Source organism: Salmo salar, chromosome 13, assembly GCF_965601325.2.
Source record: "Salmo salar chromosome 13, fSalSal1, whole genome shotgun sequence".
Taxonomy (NCBI): domain Eukaryota; kingdom Metazoa; phylum Chordata; class Actinopteri; order Salmoniformes; family Salmonidae; genus Salmo; species Salmo salar.
The window spans coordinates 106,715,413-106,734,127 of record NC_138303.1 but is presented as its reverse complement, the minus strand read 5'-3'; the positions used below and the strand labels follow the sequence as shown (position 1 = coordinate 106,734,127).

The 18,715-nt window shown below is 39.2% G+C and overlaps 2 protein-coding genes across 2 annotated transcripts; one reads left to right on the top strand and one right to left on the bottom strand.

The window, feature by feature from the left end:
- The first annotated feature begins 99 nt into the window (after positions 1-99).
- Positions 100-3,909, top strand: rax (retina and anterior neural fold homeobox). Its single transcript, XM_014138848.3, has 3 exons — positions 100-803; positions 1,035-1,264; positions 2,815-3,909. The coding sequence occupies exons 1-3, from the start codon at positions 545-547 to the stop codon at positions 3,265-3,267; spliced, it is 942 nt and encodes a 313-aa protein (XP_013994323.1). The 5' UTR covers positions 100-544; the 3' UTR covers positions 3,268-3,909.
- Positions 3,910-12,298: 8,389 nt separating this feature from the next.
- Positions 12,299-14,104, bottom strand: grp (gastrin-releasing peptide). Its single transcript, XM_014138894.3, has 3 exons — positions 13,777-14,104; positions 12,957-13,231; positions 12,299-12,641 (listed from the first exon to the last, which is right to left on the bottom strand). Exons 1-3 carry the CDS (start codon positions 13,919-13,921, stop codon positions 12,585-12,587), a joined length of 477 nt encoding a protein of 158 aa, XP_013994369.1. The 5' UTR covers positions 13,922-14,104; the 3' UTR covers positions 12,299-12,584.
- Between the last annotated feature and the right edge of the window lie 4,611 nt (positions 14,105-18,715).

Sequence of the window (18,715 nt, the reverse complement as noted above, 5' to 3'; positions counted from 1 at the left end):
GACTGACAGGCAGGGCAGAAGACTTGTCTTGGGGAGGGGTTAGTGGCCTAGCTCAGCATTGGTGCATTGGTTCAATGGGGACAATGTAGTTACCCCTAAACCCAAGGCTGGGTCAAATCGAACATGACAACCCCTCTTTTACGTGTCTTGGTGGGGAGGTGGGGGCTGTCACATGGGCGGAGTGAAGGGGGTCTTACCATAAGGAGTACTTTATAAACCCCAGAAGATACAGCCTTCTCTATGAGACAAGACCACTACTGGAGTGTCAGCTAGTAGACCCACAGGTGCCTCTACTACTCAGATGCGACGGAAAGTTACTAACGCAGATTTTTTTTCAATTCGATTTTAGATTTTTATTTCAACAAAACAATCGGAATTGTTGTTTCAATCTATTTAACATTTAGTGTTTCATTCTATTAAAACATTTTGCTATTCATTCTGAAGACTTAAAACTTTGTTTTAAAAATACATGTCTCGGGAGTTTAGGCTACATTTGTTTATGTGTCATTTGAATTTAGTTTGAGATTATTCTTTTTTTCATCAAATGTGGCTACTCGGTTCAACTCCTGAAGTCATGGAAGAGCGCCTGTCACCTTCTGCGTGTTTCGTCCGGAACCCCGGCAATAACCAGAACGCCGCAGCAGCGAGGGTTCACAGTATTGAAGCAATATTGGGATTTAAAGACGAAAACATATATAATCAATCTGTCTCATACAACGGATCATCAGGGAAACTCGCCGAGCGGAGAGGGAACGGAATTATGTCATCCCTGAAGAAAGAACACAACACGGAAAGTTTTGACAGTAAGTGACACTGCAATGTGTATTAAGCTAGAGGCCTTGATAAAAAGGTGATTCAAAATGGTTCAACCTTGATTGATTCAAAATGTTATTTTCACACCAGCAGGCTATTTATTCCATGTTTATTAATATGTGTAAGTAGACTTTTGAATCAACTTTTAAAAAGTCACATATAAAGGCAAAAATACACGTTCAGAAGTTCATAAATTGATCTAGCCTATAATGTGTTTTTAGGTGTCTGCTGCAGCAGTTCGGGGGCCTCTGTAAGTCCTGATTTACCTGACGGGGAGGATAAACTGTCCGATGATGAGAACCCAAAGAAAAAGCACCGGCGCAACAGGACTACGTTCACAACCTTTCAGCTGCATGAGCTGGAGAGAGCGTTCGAGAAGTCGCACTATCCTGACGTCTACAGCAGAGAGGAACTCGCCATGAAAGTGAATCTTCCGGAGGTTCGAGTGCAGGTAATATAGATATGAGCCAACTTGACAGACTCGTTACAGTGGTAATGATGTTCGATTCTGTCTTTAAAAGAAAACAGAAAGTTATATTTTATTACGGGACTCAACTGAAGTTCCACTATTCCGCAATACCTTTCTCTTATTTGTGGGACATTAATTTATGATTCTCAAATAATATTTTTTGGAATGCGTGGCTCGTGAAAGAAGCATTAATTGTCTGGACTTGAATAGTCCGTTTTTTACAATTAGGGCTGTACAACAATAATGTCAGTATTAGGCATAATTCTTCAATTCAAAGTCCCATTTCAGTTTATTAACTTGTAGGTAATGTACTTAGTCAACTATCACATATTAGTAAGTATAGGTTACTTGGATATTAACCGCAGGATAATTGATGATGATAGACCGTTAATTGTTATTTTAAAAGTTTGTATTTGAAATTAGCATCACATAGGATGTTATCAATTGAAAATGTATTCAATTTGTCTAATATAACTCGTTAAATTATGTAAAAATGTGTTCATTTATCTTAAAACGTCTCATTTAGTTTAGGTCCTATATACTTTTTGAAATAGGCAAAATTACGCCATATAGATGTTCTCCTAAGCGTTTCACTGTCATCGCTAATTCTCAATTTATTTAGAACATGTAGCCATATATATTTTAGGTCTATATTTGTTAATATTTTCAGTTAGTCATATCAAGCAATTCCATTTCAAATTTTTCAATATTATTTTGATTATGAACGCGATTTGTTTCATCGATAAAATGTCCAATATGTATTAATTACATGACAATAACTCATTTACTACACCAAGGACGACACTCAACATTAATATTCAATATGTTTTCCCAATATAGATATTAAATACAAATAAACTCTTTCTCAAATAGCCGAACAAAGTTTTACTTCATGTTTGGAGAATTAGGCAATTGAGTTTAGATAAGCTCCCTGATTGACTGATTTTCTTCATCTTACCTTCAGCTGTGTTATCATTGATATGATTAAATGTAGGCTATTTCAATATTGTCATGATTTGTTCAAAATGGCCCTGAAATCCTGTTTTAGCATGTAATCATTCTTTCCCCTGTTCTCATAATATTGAACTTCAGAATATCTAATCAGAATGTTGTGTGGTTCCAGAATGTCTAATCAGAATGTTGTGTGGTTCCAGAATATCTAATCAGAATGTTGTGTGGTTCCAGAATGTCTAATCAGAATGTTGTGTGGTTCCAGAATATCTAATCAGGATCTTGTGTGGTTCCAGAATGTCTAATCAGAATGTTATGTGGTTCCAGAATGACTGATCAGAATGTTGTGTGGTTCCAGAATGACTGATCAGAATGTTGTGTGGTTCCAGAATGACTGATCAGAATGTTGTGTGGTTCCAGAATGACTGATCAGAATGTGTGAGTTCTAGAAGATCTAATTTTGAATATTGTAATGATCCAGAGTGTCTAATCAGAATGTTGTAATGATCCAGAATTTCTAATCAAAATTTTGTGATGATTCTAAAATGTCTAATCAGAATGTTGTGATGCTTCCATCTCAGGTGTGGTTCCAGAACCGTCGGGCCAAGTGGCGTCGCCAGGAGAAGCTGGAGGTGAGTTCCATTAAGCTCCAGGACACCTCCTCTCTCCTGTCCTTCAGCCGCTCCCCTTCCCAGTCCTTGGGCTCCGGACTGCAGCTGGAGCCATGGCTCAGCACTGCCATCACCTCCACCCCACTGCAGTCCCTACCCGGCTTCATTACCAGCTCCTCTCAGGGCCTCCCAGGAGCCTCCAGCTACTCCCCTCCAGCCTTCCTCAACTCCCCCAGTTTCGGACACCATAACCTGCCTCACATTGGTTCTACGCGCCCTCTTCCTCCGCCCCCATACCAGTGCGCCGTGGCTGGGTACATGGACAAGTTAGTCATGGAAGAGACGGATCCTCGTAATTCTAGTATTGCGTCTCTGAGGATGAAGGCTAAGGAGCATATTCAGTCTATTGGGAAGACATGGTGAGGATGGATGGATGCTGTCTGCATCCCTCTGACTGGGGCCAACACTTTAAAGACTACTACTGCATGCAGTGCTGCTGCTCTAGTCTGTGGACATGGAAGTCCACTGTGCCAGAGGACTAGAGGACTCCACGGGATGATGCAAACTGTTGTTTCTTCTTCAGTGGTTTACATCATCGTCCCAGTCAGTGTTTTTTTGTGAATTCTCAGTATTGGAGGAGGAACAACCATGTCTAATTTCAGATATTCACGTTTTAACATGAACTTTAACTGTCAGTGTTGTGCTTGGATTCACCAGATCCATCCGGTCTACTTTTAATGAAAAATGAAGGATGCCATTGAGGAGAAAGTGGAAGTGTGAAATGTTTGTCTATGTTGTCCGCAACCTGGTTTCTATGTCATAATTTCCATCCCTATTTGAACAATTCTCTTCTGTTATTCTGCTAAGACAATCGCATCCCAGGGTCAATGTATGTATTGTTGATTACCAACCCTTGTTTAGATACCTTTCTTTCAGTATTTTTCCATTTTGTGCCGCTGACTTTACAAATGCACAAATGTAGATGAAGAAATGTCCATTTGCTGTAATTAGTTTCTCTCTGTACGTGAATGATATTATGGAAATAAACCTGTATATTTACATCAATCCTCCAGGCTGACAATGTGCAAACTCTTCTTTCATTAACTGTCAAGCCTGAATAGCCATATTTATTAAGCAATAAGACCAGAGTAGGTGTGGTATATGGCCAATATACCAAAGCTAAAGGCTGTGGTATATTGTCCATATATCACAAATATAATATACAATATAACTCCTGTCTTTTCCAAGAGGGTTGTCTTTACTCAATACTTTAACTTTTTAGAAAACAGGTGGTTCTATATTGCAAATTGAAATCACAAATCACAGAGCAGAACACGTGAATGTAGTGTCTGGTTCCCTCTAGTGGACATTAGTCTTATGACAGGTGGAAAGTGAGCTGGCAATCAAAGAATCTATGGCAATCAAATCCTAGATGCCGTCGCCTGCTGATGTGCACTTGAGCAAGGCACTTAACCCCCCACAACAACAGGTGCCCAGAGTCGCAGCCCCCTTCACCTTTCCAAAAACACCTGTGTATGTGTGTCTTTCGGAAGGGTTGCGTTAACAGCAGAAGTCAAATTTCATTTGGACCTTGTGTGCAATTGGTCAATAAAGTAATGTGAATCTTTAGTGGCAGCCAACACAATTGAAACTCACCCAGTCAGTTCTTAAGAGGCAACTTCCATTTGAGTCAAATTTATTCTTTTAGTTTCCCATCGACATCAACGGATGACCAAGTGAAAATTCGACTTACAGTGCCTTCAGAAAGTATTCAACCCCCTTGACCTTTTCCACATTTTGTTGTGTTACATCCTGACATTTTGTGTCACTAATCTTCACACAATATCCCATGATGTCAAAGTAAATTTTTTAATTAAAAATAAAAAGCTGAAATGTCTTGAGTCAATAAGTATTCAACCACTTTGTTATGGCAAGCCTAAATATGTTCAGGAGTAAAAATGTGCTTAACAAATCACATAATAAGTTGCATGGACTCACTCTCTGTGCAATAATAGTGTTTAACATGATTTTTTTATGACTACCCCATCTCTGTACACCACACATACAATTATCTGTAAAGCCCCTTAGGCGAGCACTGAATTTCAAGCACATATTCGACCACAAAGACCACGGGAGGTTTTCCAATGCCTGGCAAAGAAGGACACCGATTGGTAGATGGGTATAAAAAAAAAAGAGACAAAAACACTGAATATCGTTTTGAGCATGGTGAAGTTATTAATTAGGCTATGGATCAATGCTCCCTGTCACTACAAAGATACAAGAGTCCTTCCTAACTCAGTTGCTGGACAGGAAGGAAACCGCTCAGGGATTTCACCATGATGCCAATTGCAATTTTAATGCAGTTACAGAGTTGAATGCCTATGATAGGAGATAACTGAGGATGGATAAACAACATTGTAGTTACTCAACAATACTAACCTAAATGACAGAGTGAAAAGAAAGAAGTCTGTACAGAATAAAAATATTCCAAAACATGCATTCTGTTTGCAACAAGGCACTAAAGTAATACTGCAAAAAATGTGGCAAAGAAATTAACTTTTTGTCTTGAATACAAAATGTTATGTTTGGGCAAATCCAATACTGTGATATTAGTGCTAGTATGAACTCGGACCCATGAGCAGAGAAACACAGCAGGCAGAGGTATGGGTAAATCCAGAATATTTACTGAAGATTTTCATAGCAAAACAACAACCCAAGGGCACACGAGAACACTGACCAAAACATGAGACCTGAGCAACTAGCCCAGTCCACAGAGGAACCTAAATAGTCATCCAGCAGGTGATCCCAATAAGTTCAATCAGGGCCACCTGGATACTAGAAGTAACCCAAGGGTGCATTCCAGTGGCAACCTCAGGTAGTACACTCAAGGGAGAAAACCTGACCTGTGACAAATGCAACACACTACTGGGTACCACTCTTCATATTTTCAAGCATGGTGGTGGCTGCATCATGTTATTGGTATGCTTGTCATCGACGAGGACTAGGGAGTTTTTTTTAATGAAAATAAACGGAATAGAGCTAAGCATAGGCAAAATCCTGGAGGGAAACCTGGCTCAGTCTGCTTTCCAACAGACCCTGGAAGACTAAGTCACCTTTCATCAGGACAATAACCTAAAACACAAGGACAAATCTACACTGGAGTTGCGCAGCAAGACAACACTGAATGTTCCCGTGTGGCCTAGTTACAGTTTTGACTTAAACTGGCTTGACAATCTATGGCAAGACTTGAAAATGTCTGTCTAGCAATGATCAACAACAAATTGGACAGAGCTTGAAGAATTGAAAAAAGAATGATGGGCAAATATTGTACAATTCAGGTGTACAAAGCTCTTAGCAATTTACCCCAAAAGACTCATAGCTGGATTCACTGCCAAAGGCGATTCTAGCATGTATTGACTCAGGGGGTTGAATACTTTTATATTTCATTAACTTTAGAAAAATGTTAGAATTTTTCTTCCACTTTGGCATAACTGTCACGTTCGTTAGAATGATCGGACCAAGGCGCAGCGTGAGTAGCGTTCCACATCATTTATTACAAAGTGAAACGTAATGCAAATACAAAACAAATAAAGAATAGACGAAACGTGACTACAATCCAACTATACATAAACAATATCCCATAATCCCCAAGTGAAAAACAAGCTACTTAAGTATGATCCCCAATTAGAGACAACAATTACCAGCTGCCTCTAATTGGGAATCATACCAATCACCAAACATAGAAAAACTAAACTAGAACCCCAAATAGAAAATAACAGCTAGAATACCCCCTGTCACGCCCTGACCTACCATAGAAAATAAAAGCTTTCCATGGTCAGGACATGACAATAACAGAGTATGTTGTGTAGATTTTTTTTTAAAATTACAATTACATCAATTTTAATTCCACTTTGTAACGCAATAAAATGTTTTATTTAGTTACAAAGTGGAACTAGAAATTAGAATTCACTACTAAAAGAATGCAGCAGTCCTTTAATTTGTCATTTCCTCCCCATTTAGCACAGTAAACATTATCGCTTCCAGACTCTTACTACTTCTAGAGTGGTGATTTGTACTTCTATTATCCACAATTTACTACTGTCTACTATCTACTATTATCATCTACTATTATCTACTATCTACTATCTATTACTATCTACTATCTACTGTTATCTACTATTATCTACTATTATCTACTATATACTATTAATTACCACAATCTACTAACTTCGACTATCTACTATTATCTAGTATTATCTTCTGTTATCTTCTATATACTAGTATCTACTTGTCACGCCCTGACCTGAGAGAGCCGTTTTTCTCTGTTTGGTTAGGTCAGGGTGTGATATGGGGTGGGCATTCTATGTGTTATATTTCTAGGTTGTTTTTTTCCCTTTGATTGGCCAAGTATGGTTTCCAATCAGAGGCAGCTGTCTATCGTTGTCTCTGATTGGAAATCATACTTAGGCAGCCCTTTTTCCCCACTTTCAGTTGTGGGATCTTGTTTTTGTATTGCTGTTAGTAGCCGGCAAGACTTTTCATTCGTTGTGTTGTTTATTGTTTTGTTTTTTGCTGGTTCACCGCTAAATAAAATATGATGAACCCAACACACGCTGCGCCTTGGTCTCCTCCTAACGACGAACGTCACACTACTATTATCTACTACTATCTACTAACTTCTACTCTCTACTACTATCTACTAACTTCTACTGTATACAATTATCTACAATTATCTACTGTTATCTACTATCATCTACTATTATCTTCTGTTATCTACTATATACTAGTATCTACTATTATCTATTACTATCTACTAACTTCTACTATCTACTATTATCTCCTAACTTCTACTATATATTATTATCTACTATTATCTACTACTAACTTCTACTATCTACTATTATATACTGTTATCTAATATAACCTACTATTATCTACTATTATATACTGTTATCTAATATAACCTACTATTATCTACTATGATCTACTACTATCTACGAGTATCTATTATCTACTATTATCTACTACTATTATCTATTATCTACTATTATCTACTACTATTATCTACTATCTACTATTATCTACTATTATCTACTACTATCTACTATATCTACTACTATCTACTATTATCTCCTAACTTCTACTATATATTATTATCTACTATTATCTACTACCAACTTCTACTATCTACTATTATCTATTATCTACTACTATCTACTATTATATACTGTTATCTAATATAACCTACTATTATCTACTATGATCTACTACTATCTACGAGTATCTATTATCTACTATTATCTACTACTATTATCTACTATCTACTATTATCTACTATTATCTACTACTATCTACTATATCTACTACTATCTACTACAATCTACTATTATCTACTATCTACTAGTATCTACTACAATCTGCTATGATCTACTATCTACTATTTTCTACTATCTACTGATATCTACTATTATCTACTACTATCTATTATTATATACTATCTACTGTTATCTACTATTGTCTACTATCTAATACTATCTACTATTTTTATTTTATTTATTTATTTCACCTTTATTTAACCAGGTAGGCAAGTTGAGAACAAGTTCTCATTTACAATTGCGACCTGGCCAAGATAAAGCAAAGCAGTTTGACAACATACAACAACACAGAGTTACACATGGAGTAAAACAAATATACAGTCAATAATACAGTAGAAAAATAAGTCTATGTACGATGTGAGCAAATGAGGTGAGATAAGGGAGGTAAAGGCAAAAAAGTCCATGGTGGCAAAGTAAATACAATATAGCAAGTAAAACACTGGAATGGTAGATTTGTAGTAGAAGAAAGTGCAAAGTAGAAATAGAGATAATGGGGTGCAAAGGAGCAAAATAAAATAAATAAAATAAATAAATACAGTAGGGGAAGAGGAGGTTGTTTGGGCTAAATTATAGATGGGCTATGTACAGGTGCAGTGATCTGTGAGCTGCTCTGACAGCTGGTGCTTAAAGTTAGTGAGGGAGATAAGTGTTTCCAGTTTGAGATTTTTGTAGTTTTTTGTATTTTTGTAGTACTATTATCTACTATCTACTAGTATCTACTATCTACTGTTATCTACTAATATCTACTATATACTGATATGTACTATTATCTACTACTATCTACTATCTACTATTATCTACTATCTACTAGTATCTAATACAATCTACTATTATCTACTATTATCACCTACTATCTACTGTTATCTACTATTGTCTACTATCTAATACTGTCTACTATTATCTACTATGATCTACTATCTACTTGTATCTATTATTTACTATTATCTACTTTTATCTACTATTATCTACTATACACTGATATCTGCTATTATCTACTATGATCTACAATGATCTACTATCTACATTTATCTACTATTATATACTATTTACTATTATCTGCTATTATATACTATCTACTATTATCTACTATGATCTACTGTCTTCTATTATCTACTATGATCTACTATGATCTACTATCTACATTTATCTACTATTATATACTATTTACTATTATCTGCTATTATATACTATCTACTATTATCTATTATGATCTACTGTCTTCTATTATCTACTATGATCTACTATATACTATTATCTACTAATTTCTACTATCTACTATGATCTACTGTCTACTACTATCTACTATGATCTACTACAGTGGCTTGCAAAAGTATTCACCCCCTTGGCATTTTTCCTATTTGTTGCCTTACAACCTGGAATTAAAATAGATTTTTTGGGGGGGTTTGTATCATTTTATTTACACAACATGCCTACCACTTTGAAGATGCAAAATATTTTTTATAGTGAAACAAACAAGATATAAGACAGAAAAACTATTCACCCCCCCACCCCCTCAAAGTCAATACCTTGTAGAGCAACTTTTTGCAGCAATTACAGGTCTCTTGGGGTATGTCTCTGTAAGCTTAGCACATCTAGCCACTGGGACTTTTGCCCATTCTTCAAGGCAAAACTGCTCCAGCTCCTTCAAGTTGGATGGGTTCCGCTGGTGTACAGCAATCTTTAAATCATACCACAGATTCTCAATTGGATTGAGGTCTGGGCTTTGACTAGGCCATTCCAAGACATTTAAATGTCTCCCTTTAAACCACTTGAGGGTTGCTTTAGCAGTATGCTTAGGGTCATTGTCCTGCTGGAAGGTGAACCTCCGTCCCAGTCTCAAATCTCTGGAAGACTGAAACAGGTTTCCCTCAAGAATTTCCCTGTATTTAGCATCATCCATCATTCCTTCAATTCTGACCAGTTTCCCAGTCCCTGCCGTTGAAAAACATCCCCACAGCATGATGCTGCCACCACCATGGTTCACTGGGGTTCACTGGGATGGGGTTCTCGGGGTGATGAGAGGTGTTGGGTTTGTGCCAGACATGGTGTTTTCCTTGATGGCCAAAAAACTCAATTTTAGTCTCATCTGACCAGAGTACCTTCTTCCATATGTTTGGGGAGTCTTCCACATGCCTTTGGCGAACACCAAACATGTTTGCTTATTTTTTTCTAGAAGCAATGGCTTTTTTCTGGCCACTCTTCCGTAAAGCCCAGCTCTGTGGAGTGTAAGGCTTAAAGTGGTCCTATGGACAGATACTACAATCTCCACTGTGGAGCTTTGCAGCTCCTTCAATGTTATCTTTGGTCTCTTTGTTGCCTCTATGATTAATGCCCTCCTTGCCTGGTCCGTGAGTTAGGAGAGCTCCTTTGTCTTCATGGTGCCACTTGCTTGGTGGTGCCCCTTGCTTAGTGGTGTTGCAGACTCTGGGGCCCTTCAGAACAGGTCTATATATACACAGATCATGTGACAGATCATGTGACACTAAGATTGCACACAGGTGGACTTTATTTAACTAATTATGTGACTTCTGAAGGTAATTGGTTGCACCAGATCTTATTTAGGGGCTTCATAGCAAAGGGGGTGAATACATATGCACGCACCACTTTTCCGTTTTTTTATTTTATTTTTTATTTTGAAACAAGTAATTTTTTCCATTTCACTTCCATTTCACTTTGGACTATATTGTGTATGTCCATTACATGAAATACAAATACAAATCCATTTAAATTACAGGTTGTATTGCAACAAAATAGGAAAAACGCCAAAGGGGATGAATACTTTTGCAAGGCACTGTATCTACTATTATCTACTATCTACTATTATCTACTAATATCATCTACTATTATCTGTGACAAATGAGGGGAGAAAACAGAGTGGAGAACAAGCCTGGTTTATGCCAACAGGATGCGCCTTAACCAAATTAAATTGTTCCCATTACGATGTCTCATTGTGAGAAAGTCTGGAGCAGATAATTGAGGCCATTGTTGTCAGGGGACAGCTGAGTAGAGAGGCATGAGTCCTTCCTTACACACTGTTTGCGTCCCAAATAGCATCCTATTTTCTATATGGTGCACTACTTTCCCATAGGGCTCTGGTCTAAAATAGTGCATTATATAGGGAGTAGGGTACCATTTGGAACGTATTGACTGTCTGTCTGCACATTATGCCTCACAAAGATCAGCTTGTCATTAGATGTATGTATTGCTGGCTTACTGAAAGATACAAGCAAGTATTATGTCCTTTGCCAAAATGTAGCCTAATTGTAGTGATTGCCAAATTGTTGCCCGAAAACATCTAACAGGAATTGAATAGTTTTAAGAACTAACTTCATTGATACTGAAGCTTATATTTTGAGTATCTTATGTAGTTTAGAGAAATGTAAGGATGCATATCAGTTGTCAGATTTAAATATGGGATAGATAGATAAACATTTAGTAAAATCAAAAAAGATTATATAATTAAAAATGTCTTTATTAGAAAGTAGAATGGGGAACGCAGTCGTCACTGTGAACAGGCTCTGATGAGACGCTTGTCTGCCATCTTGTGGTGAATATGTTGCCTCTACACTTCTTCACCCGTTGTCAGTTGAAAATGAAGTACATACAGTACTACAGTAAATATACCTCCTAGAGTCGATTATCTAAGTAACATAATAAAAATCCCCATCAAAATACCGTCAGTTTAAGCTAGATATCTGTTGTTTGTAACACGTCCACATCTGCGGTGAAAGGTGACAGAGATAGAGCGGTGTTTGTCAGAACATGAGACATCCCGAAAATCAGTCTTCTCATGAAAACGTCTGTATCGTCCGAACGGTTTGACTGAACCTATGAGAGTCATCTGAAGGTAACCAGTACATTAAAAATGTTTTATGGAAGTAAGGAGGTATGGACACTTCAAAACCTTATTCCTCATTATTTATTTTTGGACTGTCTTATTTGCCATTTAGGAATATGTCATTCAATGTGTTTCTATGGGTTATAGTAGTAAAGGCCAAATTCAATATTTTATCAAATATTTTTTTAATATTTGTTTTGGATACCTCTGTATGGTTATGTAAATGAACACCCAGATATCTACAATGCAGTTATCACAACAGATTTATTCAATGTTCTTTACACATTGTTGTTGATGGGGGGGGGGGGAGTATTTTGAGTAGCATACAATAAATAGTAGATGACGTCATGTAATTATTATGATAATTATGTTATTATATATCATATAAAGTAAACTCTAATATAGGCTATATTGTTTTCAAAATATTGTGAACAGGTGCACTGGATGCAACGACTCAAACTGAGTCTCTGAGGCGTGTACTGCCGTTCATCATAGGACAGCTGCAGTCTAGAGCTGACTGTCTGTCTTCAGTTGATGACACTGTTCTCCTTCATGTTGAAAGCCAATCGAATGAGGTCTGTCAGCTACGGAGAGGAAACGCAGGAATACAACAATTTAGCACTCATACCTGAACCACGTAAACCTGCAATAAAATATCATTACCGGTTTTAAATAATCAGACTTCATAAACATGCGTTTTTAAATAATCATACTTCATAAACATGTTGTTACTACTGAACTCAAACATTAAGTTAAGAATGAAGTTAAACATTTATATTCTGATAAATAGCCTACTGGATATTAGGAGATGTGATGAATAGATAGGCTACATACTATAATGGGATAGACCGGAGGAACAGCATTCACCTAACTGACACTAACCTCTCACCATTACTAACCTGTTTGAGGTATCGGTGTCTATCTGTCTCTTCCCACTTTGTGGTCTTGAGTACCCCCATCCGAGAGAGAACATGTTCCTGTCCCTGTCTCTGGGTCTGGCTCTGTCTCTTGTTCTCCAGTCCCCCCAGAATCCTGATGAAGTCTTGCACCAGCTTGGACGGCTGCACATATCTATCCAACAGCTTGTCTTCCTCTGAAGACGGTATATTGTCCATGTTGCTGCTATCCTCTGATCCAGAGAGACTGTCAAGGCTTTTCTTCCCCATCAAGTGACCTAAAAGAATAAAGAATGTATGGATGAACATTGAGGAAGATTGAATATTGAAGTTAGTGTTCTTTTGAGGCCATTTCTGGTTTGGAGAGTAAGACAATTCAACGCTTGGGTTGTTATTTGAACAACCAATGTCCTGCGTCACAATGTCTTCGTTTTCTCTGAGCTTTCTCACCCAGGAACATTTCACCTAAACTTTTCACAGGAAATGTAACTTGCCCATCAAATAGAATACTAATCTTTCTGGGTAACCAAGGTGATTATACAAAACAAAGGCAACAGTCGGTTGTCCACATTAAGTCCTATTTTTTTTATTTTTACATCAGCTCAACAATTGAATCAGAAAATCGTGACACCATTAGGCATGGTTTGTGCAGTGGTTTCCCATCTTTAAAAAAAAACATGTTATCTCGAAACAAACTTTTCATCTATCCAGCAGAATCTCAAAAACCAAAGTAGATCATAACAATAATAACACTTTGTAATTTTATTATAAATAATAATATATTATTCTGTAATATAAATAGCAACAATAATAGATCTCTTACCTACTGCCCAGTGATTCCCTCGTGGGAACACTTTTCCAATGGCTCCAGCGTTCTCTGAACAATGCGCCATAGATGCAATTGATACCAATATAATAGCAATCGATAAGGAAGGTTTGTAGGTCCATGCATGGCACAGGTCGCCCATGATATCGCAGAGAGAGGAGCACGCTTTATAATAAGGTATTATAATCCTTATTTGCTGTATATCCGTCCAGTTGAAAAATTCATAAACTAATGGTGGTCTTCCATAATCAGTTCATTTATATAATACCGCGACCGACCCTTCAAGTTTGTTGTCTTTGCGAAGTTATACGGGAGTGACTCCATAGGGGCGATGCTCTGAAGTAGGCGACGTTGAAAGTTAAATGCCTTCCCTGAGTGTTATACGTCAGAGATCCTTTAAAAAAAAAAATACACCCATGATGTTAAATGAAAATGTGACAAATTGTGATAACCTGCCATTACGAAATACGCCTGGATAATGTGTGTGTAGAGATTGTATTATCACGTCAGCGTCATTTCCTTAACATTGACGGGTTGTTTTTTCCCCTTTGCAGAGCCTGTATAGCCTGGGACATTCCAAGTGGCAACCTATTTCCTATATATTCCCTATGCGGGTAGTGCACTATGTAGCAAATAGGGTGCCATTTGCGGCAGCCTGTTATTAATAACAGGCCGTTAATTGCTTCCCCTTATAGCAGGTTATTAATTCATATTACTTATTACAGTTCTTCACTAGGCTGTTTGATGGCCAACATGATGCCCTGTGTTCTGGTGACCAGTTACAGTATGCCAGTTCTACACTAGGCTGTTTGATGTCCTGTGTTCTGGTGACCAGTTACAGTATGCCAGGTCTTCACTAGGCTGTTTGATGTCCTGTGTTCTGGTGACCAGTTACAGTATGCCAGGTCTTCACTAGGCTGTTTGATGTCCTGTGTTCTGGTGAGCAGTTACAGTATGCCAGTTCTTCACTAGGCTGTTTGATGTCCTGTGTTCTGGTGACCAGTTACAGTATGCCCTATGCTAGATTAGAATAGAATACAACTAAGTGGAGTAGAGTAGAGTGGAGGAGAGTAGGCGTAGAATGGAGTAGAGTAGAGTAGAGTAGAGTAGAGTAGAGTAGAGTAGAGTAGAGTAGAGTAGAGTGGAGGAGAGTAGGCGTAGAATGGAGTAGAGTAGAGTAGAGTAGAGTAGAGTAGAGTAGAGTAGAGTAGAGTAGAGTAGAGTAGAGTAGAGTGGAGGAGAGTAGGCGTAGAATGGAGTAGAGTAGAGTAGAGTAGAGTAGAGTACAGTAGAGTAGAGTAGAGTAGAGTAGAGTAGAGTAGAGTAGAGTAGAGTAGAGTAGAGTAGGCCTAAAGTAGAGTAGAGTAGAGTAGAGTAGAGTAGAGTAGAGTAGAGTAGAGTAGAGTAGAGTAGAGTAGAGTAGAGTGGAGGAGAGGAGAGTAGAGTGGAGGAGAGTAGGCCTAGAGTGGAGTAGAGTAGAGTGGAGGAGAGTAGAGTAGAGTGGAGTGGAGTAGAGTGGAGTGGAGTGGAGTAGGCCTAAAGTAGAGTGGAGTAGAGTGGAGTGGAGTGGAGTAGGCCTAGAGTGGAGGAGAGGAGAGTGGAGTAGAGTAGAGTAGAGTGGAGCGGAGCAGAGTAGAGAAGAGTGGAGCGGAGTAGAGTGGTGTAGAGTGGAGGGGAGTAGAGAGGAGTGGAGTAGAGTAGAGTGGAGTAGAGTAGAGGGGAGTAGAGTGGAGTAGACAGGAGTGGAGTAGAGTGGAGTAGAGTGGGGTAGAGTAGAGTAGAGTAGAGTAGAGTAGAGTAGAGTAGAGTAGACTGGAGTAGAGTTGAGTAGAGTAAAGTAGAGTGGAGTGAAGTGGAGTAGAGTGGAGTAGAGTAGAGTGGAGTGGAGTAGAGTGGAGTAGAGTAGAGTGGAGTGGAGTAGAGAAGAGTGGAGTGGAGTAGAGTAGAGTGGAGTAGAGTAGAGGGGAGTGGAGTATACCTAAAGTAGAGTGGAGTGGAGTAGAGTAGAGTGGAGTGGAGTGGAGTAGAGTAGAGTAGAGTGGAGTGGATTGGAGTGGAGTAGAGTGGAGAGGAGTGTAGTAGAGTAGTGTGGAGTGGAGTAGAGTAGAGTGGAGTGGAGTAGAGGAGTAGAGTGGAGTAGAGGAGTAGAGTGGAGTAGAGTGGAGTGGAGTGGAGTAGAGAGGAGTGGAGTGGAGTAGAGGAGTAGAGTGGAGTAGAGTGGAGTGGAGTAGAGAGGAGTGGAGTAGAGAGGAGTGGAGTAGAGTGGAGTAGGCCTAGAGTGGAGTAGAGTAGAGTGGAGTAGAGTGGAGTAGGCCTAAAGTAGAGTAGAGTAGAGTGGAGTGGAGTGGAGTGGAGTGGAGCGGAGTAAAGTGGTGTAGAGTGGAGTGGAGTAGAGTAGAGAGGAGTAGAGTAGAGTGGAGTAGAGTAGAGTGGAGTGGAGTAGAGTGGAGTAGAGGAGTAGAGTGGAGTAGAGTGGAGTGGAGTAGAGTGGAGTGGAGTAGAGAGGAGTGGAGTAGAGTGGAGTAGAGAGGAGTAGAGTGGAGTGGAGTAGAGTGGAGTGGAGTAGAATAGAGTGGAGTGGAGTAGGCCTAAAGTAAAGTGGAGTGGAGTAGAGAGGAGTGGAGTAGAGTAGAGTGGAATGGAGTAGAGTGGAGTAGAGAGGAGTGGAGTAGAGTGGAGTGGAGTAGAGTGGAATAGAGTAAAGTAGAGTAGAGTGGAGTGGAGTAGAGGAGTAGGGTGGAGTAGAGTAGAGTAGAGTGGAGTGGAGCGGAGTAGAGTAGAGTAGAGGAGAGTAGGCCTAGAGTGGAGCGGAGTAGAGTAGAGTGGAGTAGAGTAGAGTGGAGTGGAGTAGAGTAGAGTGGAGTGGAGTAGAGTGGAGTAGAGAGGAGTAGAGTGGAGTGGAGTAGAGTAGAGTGGAGTAGAGTAGAATAGAGTGGAGTGGAGTAGGCCTAAAGTAAAGTGGAGTGGAGTAGAGTAGAGTGGAGTGGAGTAGAGAGGAGTGGAGTAGAGTAGAGTGGAATGGAGTAGAGTGGAGTAGAGTAGAGAGGAGTGGAGTAGAGTGGAGTGGAATAGAGTAAAGTAGAGTAGAGTGGAGTGGAGTGGATTAGAGGAGTAGGGTGGAGTAGAGTAGAGTGGAGTAGAGTAGAGTGGAGTAGAGGAGAGTAGGCCTAGAGTGGAGCGGAGTAGAGTAGAGTAGAGTGGAGTAGAGTGGAGTAGAGTAGAGTGGAGTAGAGTAGAGTGGAGTAGAGTAGAGTAGAATAGAGTGGAGTAGGCCTAAAGTAGAGTGGAGTGGAGTAGAGTAGAGTGGAGCGGAGTAGAGTGGTGTAGAGTGTAGTGGAGTAGAGTAGAAAATAGTGGAGTAGAGAGGAGTGGAGTAGAGTAGAGTGGAGTAGAGAGGAGTGGAGTAAAGTAGAGTGGAATGGAGTAGAGTGGAGTAGAGTAGAGTGGAGTAGAGAGGAGTAGAGTGGAGTGGAGTAGAGTAGAGTGGAGTAGAGTGGAGTAGAGAGGAGTGGAGTAGATTGGAGTGGAGTAGAGTGGAATAGAGTAGAGTAGAGTGGAGTAGAGTAGAGTGGAGTAGAGTGGAGTGGAGTAGAGTAGAGTGGAGTGTAGTGGAGTAGAGTGGCGTAGAGTGGAGTAGAGAGTAGTGGAGTAGAGTGGAGTGGAATAGAGAGGAGTGGAGTAGGCCTAGAGTAGAGTGGGGTAGAGTGGAGTAGAGTGGAGTAGGCCCAGAGTACAACAAATAAAACAAAATGGAATACAGTATAGTTTAAAAAAAATATTTATCTTGGCAAGTCAGTTAAGAACAAATTCTTATTTACAATGACGGCCTACCGGGGAACAGTGGGTTAACTGCCTTGTTCAGGGGCAGAACGACAGATTTTTACCTTGTCAGCTTGGGGATTCGATCCAGAAACCTTTCAGTTACTGGCCCAAGGCTCTAACCACTAGGCTACCTGCCGTAGTACAGTAGAGTAGAGTACAGTAGAGTATAGTAAGGTAGAGTAGAGTACAGTATAGTACAGTAGAGTATAGTAGAGTATAGTACTATAGGAGTACAGTGGAGTAGAGTATAGTCCAGTATAGCACAGTATAGCACAGTATAGTACAATAGAGTATAGTATAGTATAGTATAGTATAGTATAGTATAGTATAGTATAGTATAGTAGAGTAGAGTAGAGTATAGTACAGTGGGGTAGAGTATAGTCCAGTATAGTCCAGTGGAGTACAGTAGAGTAAAGCCCAGTATAGTACAGTAGAGTACAGTAGAGTAGAGTATAGTCCAGTATAGTATAGTGGAGTATAGTCCAGTATAGTACAGTAGAGTAGAGTACAGTAGAGTCCAGTAGAGTTTCAGTAGAGTAGAGTCCAGTATTGTACAGTAGAGTAGAGTAGAGTAGAGTAGAGTAGAGTAGAGTAGAGTCCAGTATAGTATAGTAGAGTATAGTAGAGTAGAGTAGAGTAGAGTAGAGTAGAGTCCAGTATTGTACAGTAGAGTATAGTAGAGTAGAGTAGAGTAGAGTAGAGTCCAGTATAGTATAGTGGAGTATAGTCCAGTATGCTACAGTAGAGTAGAGTACAGTAGAGTCCAGTAGAGTTTCAGTAGAGTAGAGTAGAGTAGAGTCCAGTATAGTATAGTGGAGTATAGTCCAGTATAGTACAGTAGAGTAGAGTACAGTAGAGTCCAGTATTGTACAGTAGAGTAGAGTAGAGTAGAGTAGAGTAGAGTCCAGTATAGTATAGTAGAGTATAGTAGAGTAGAGTAGAGTAGAGTAGAGTAGAGTAGAGTAGAGTAGAGTCCAGTATTGTACAGTAGAGTAGAATATAGTATAGTATAGTATAGTAGAGTAGAGTAGAGTAGAGTAGAGTAGAGTAGAGTAGAGTAGAGTAGAGTCGTGGCCAAAAGTTTTGAGAATGACACAAATATTCATTTTCACAG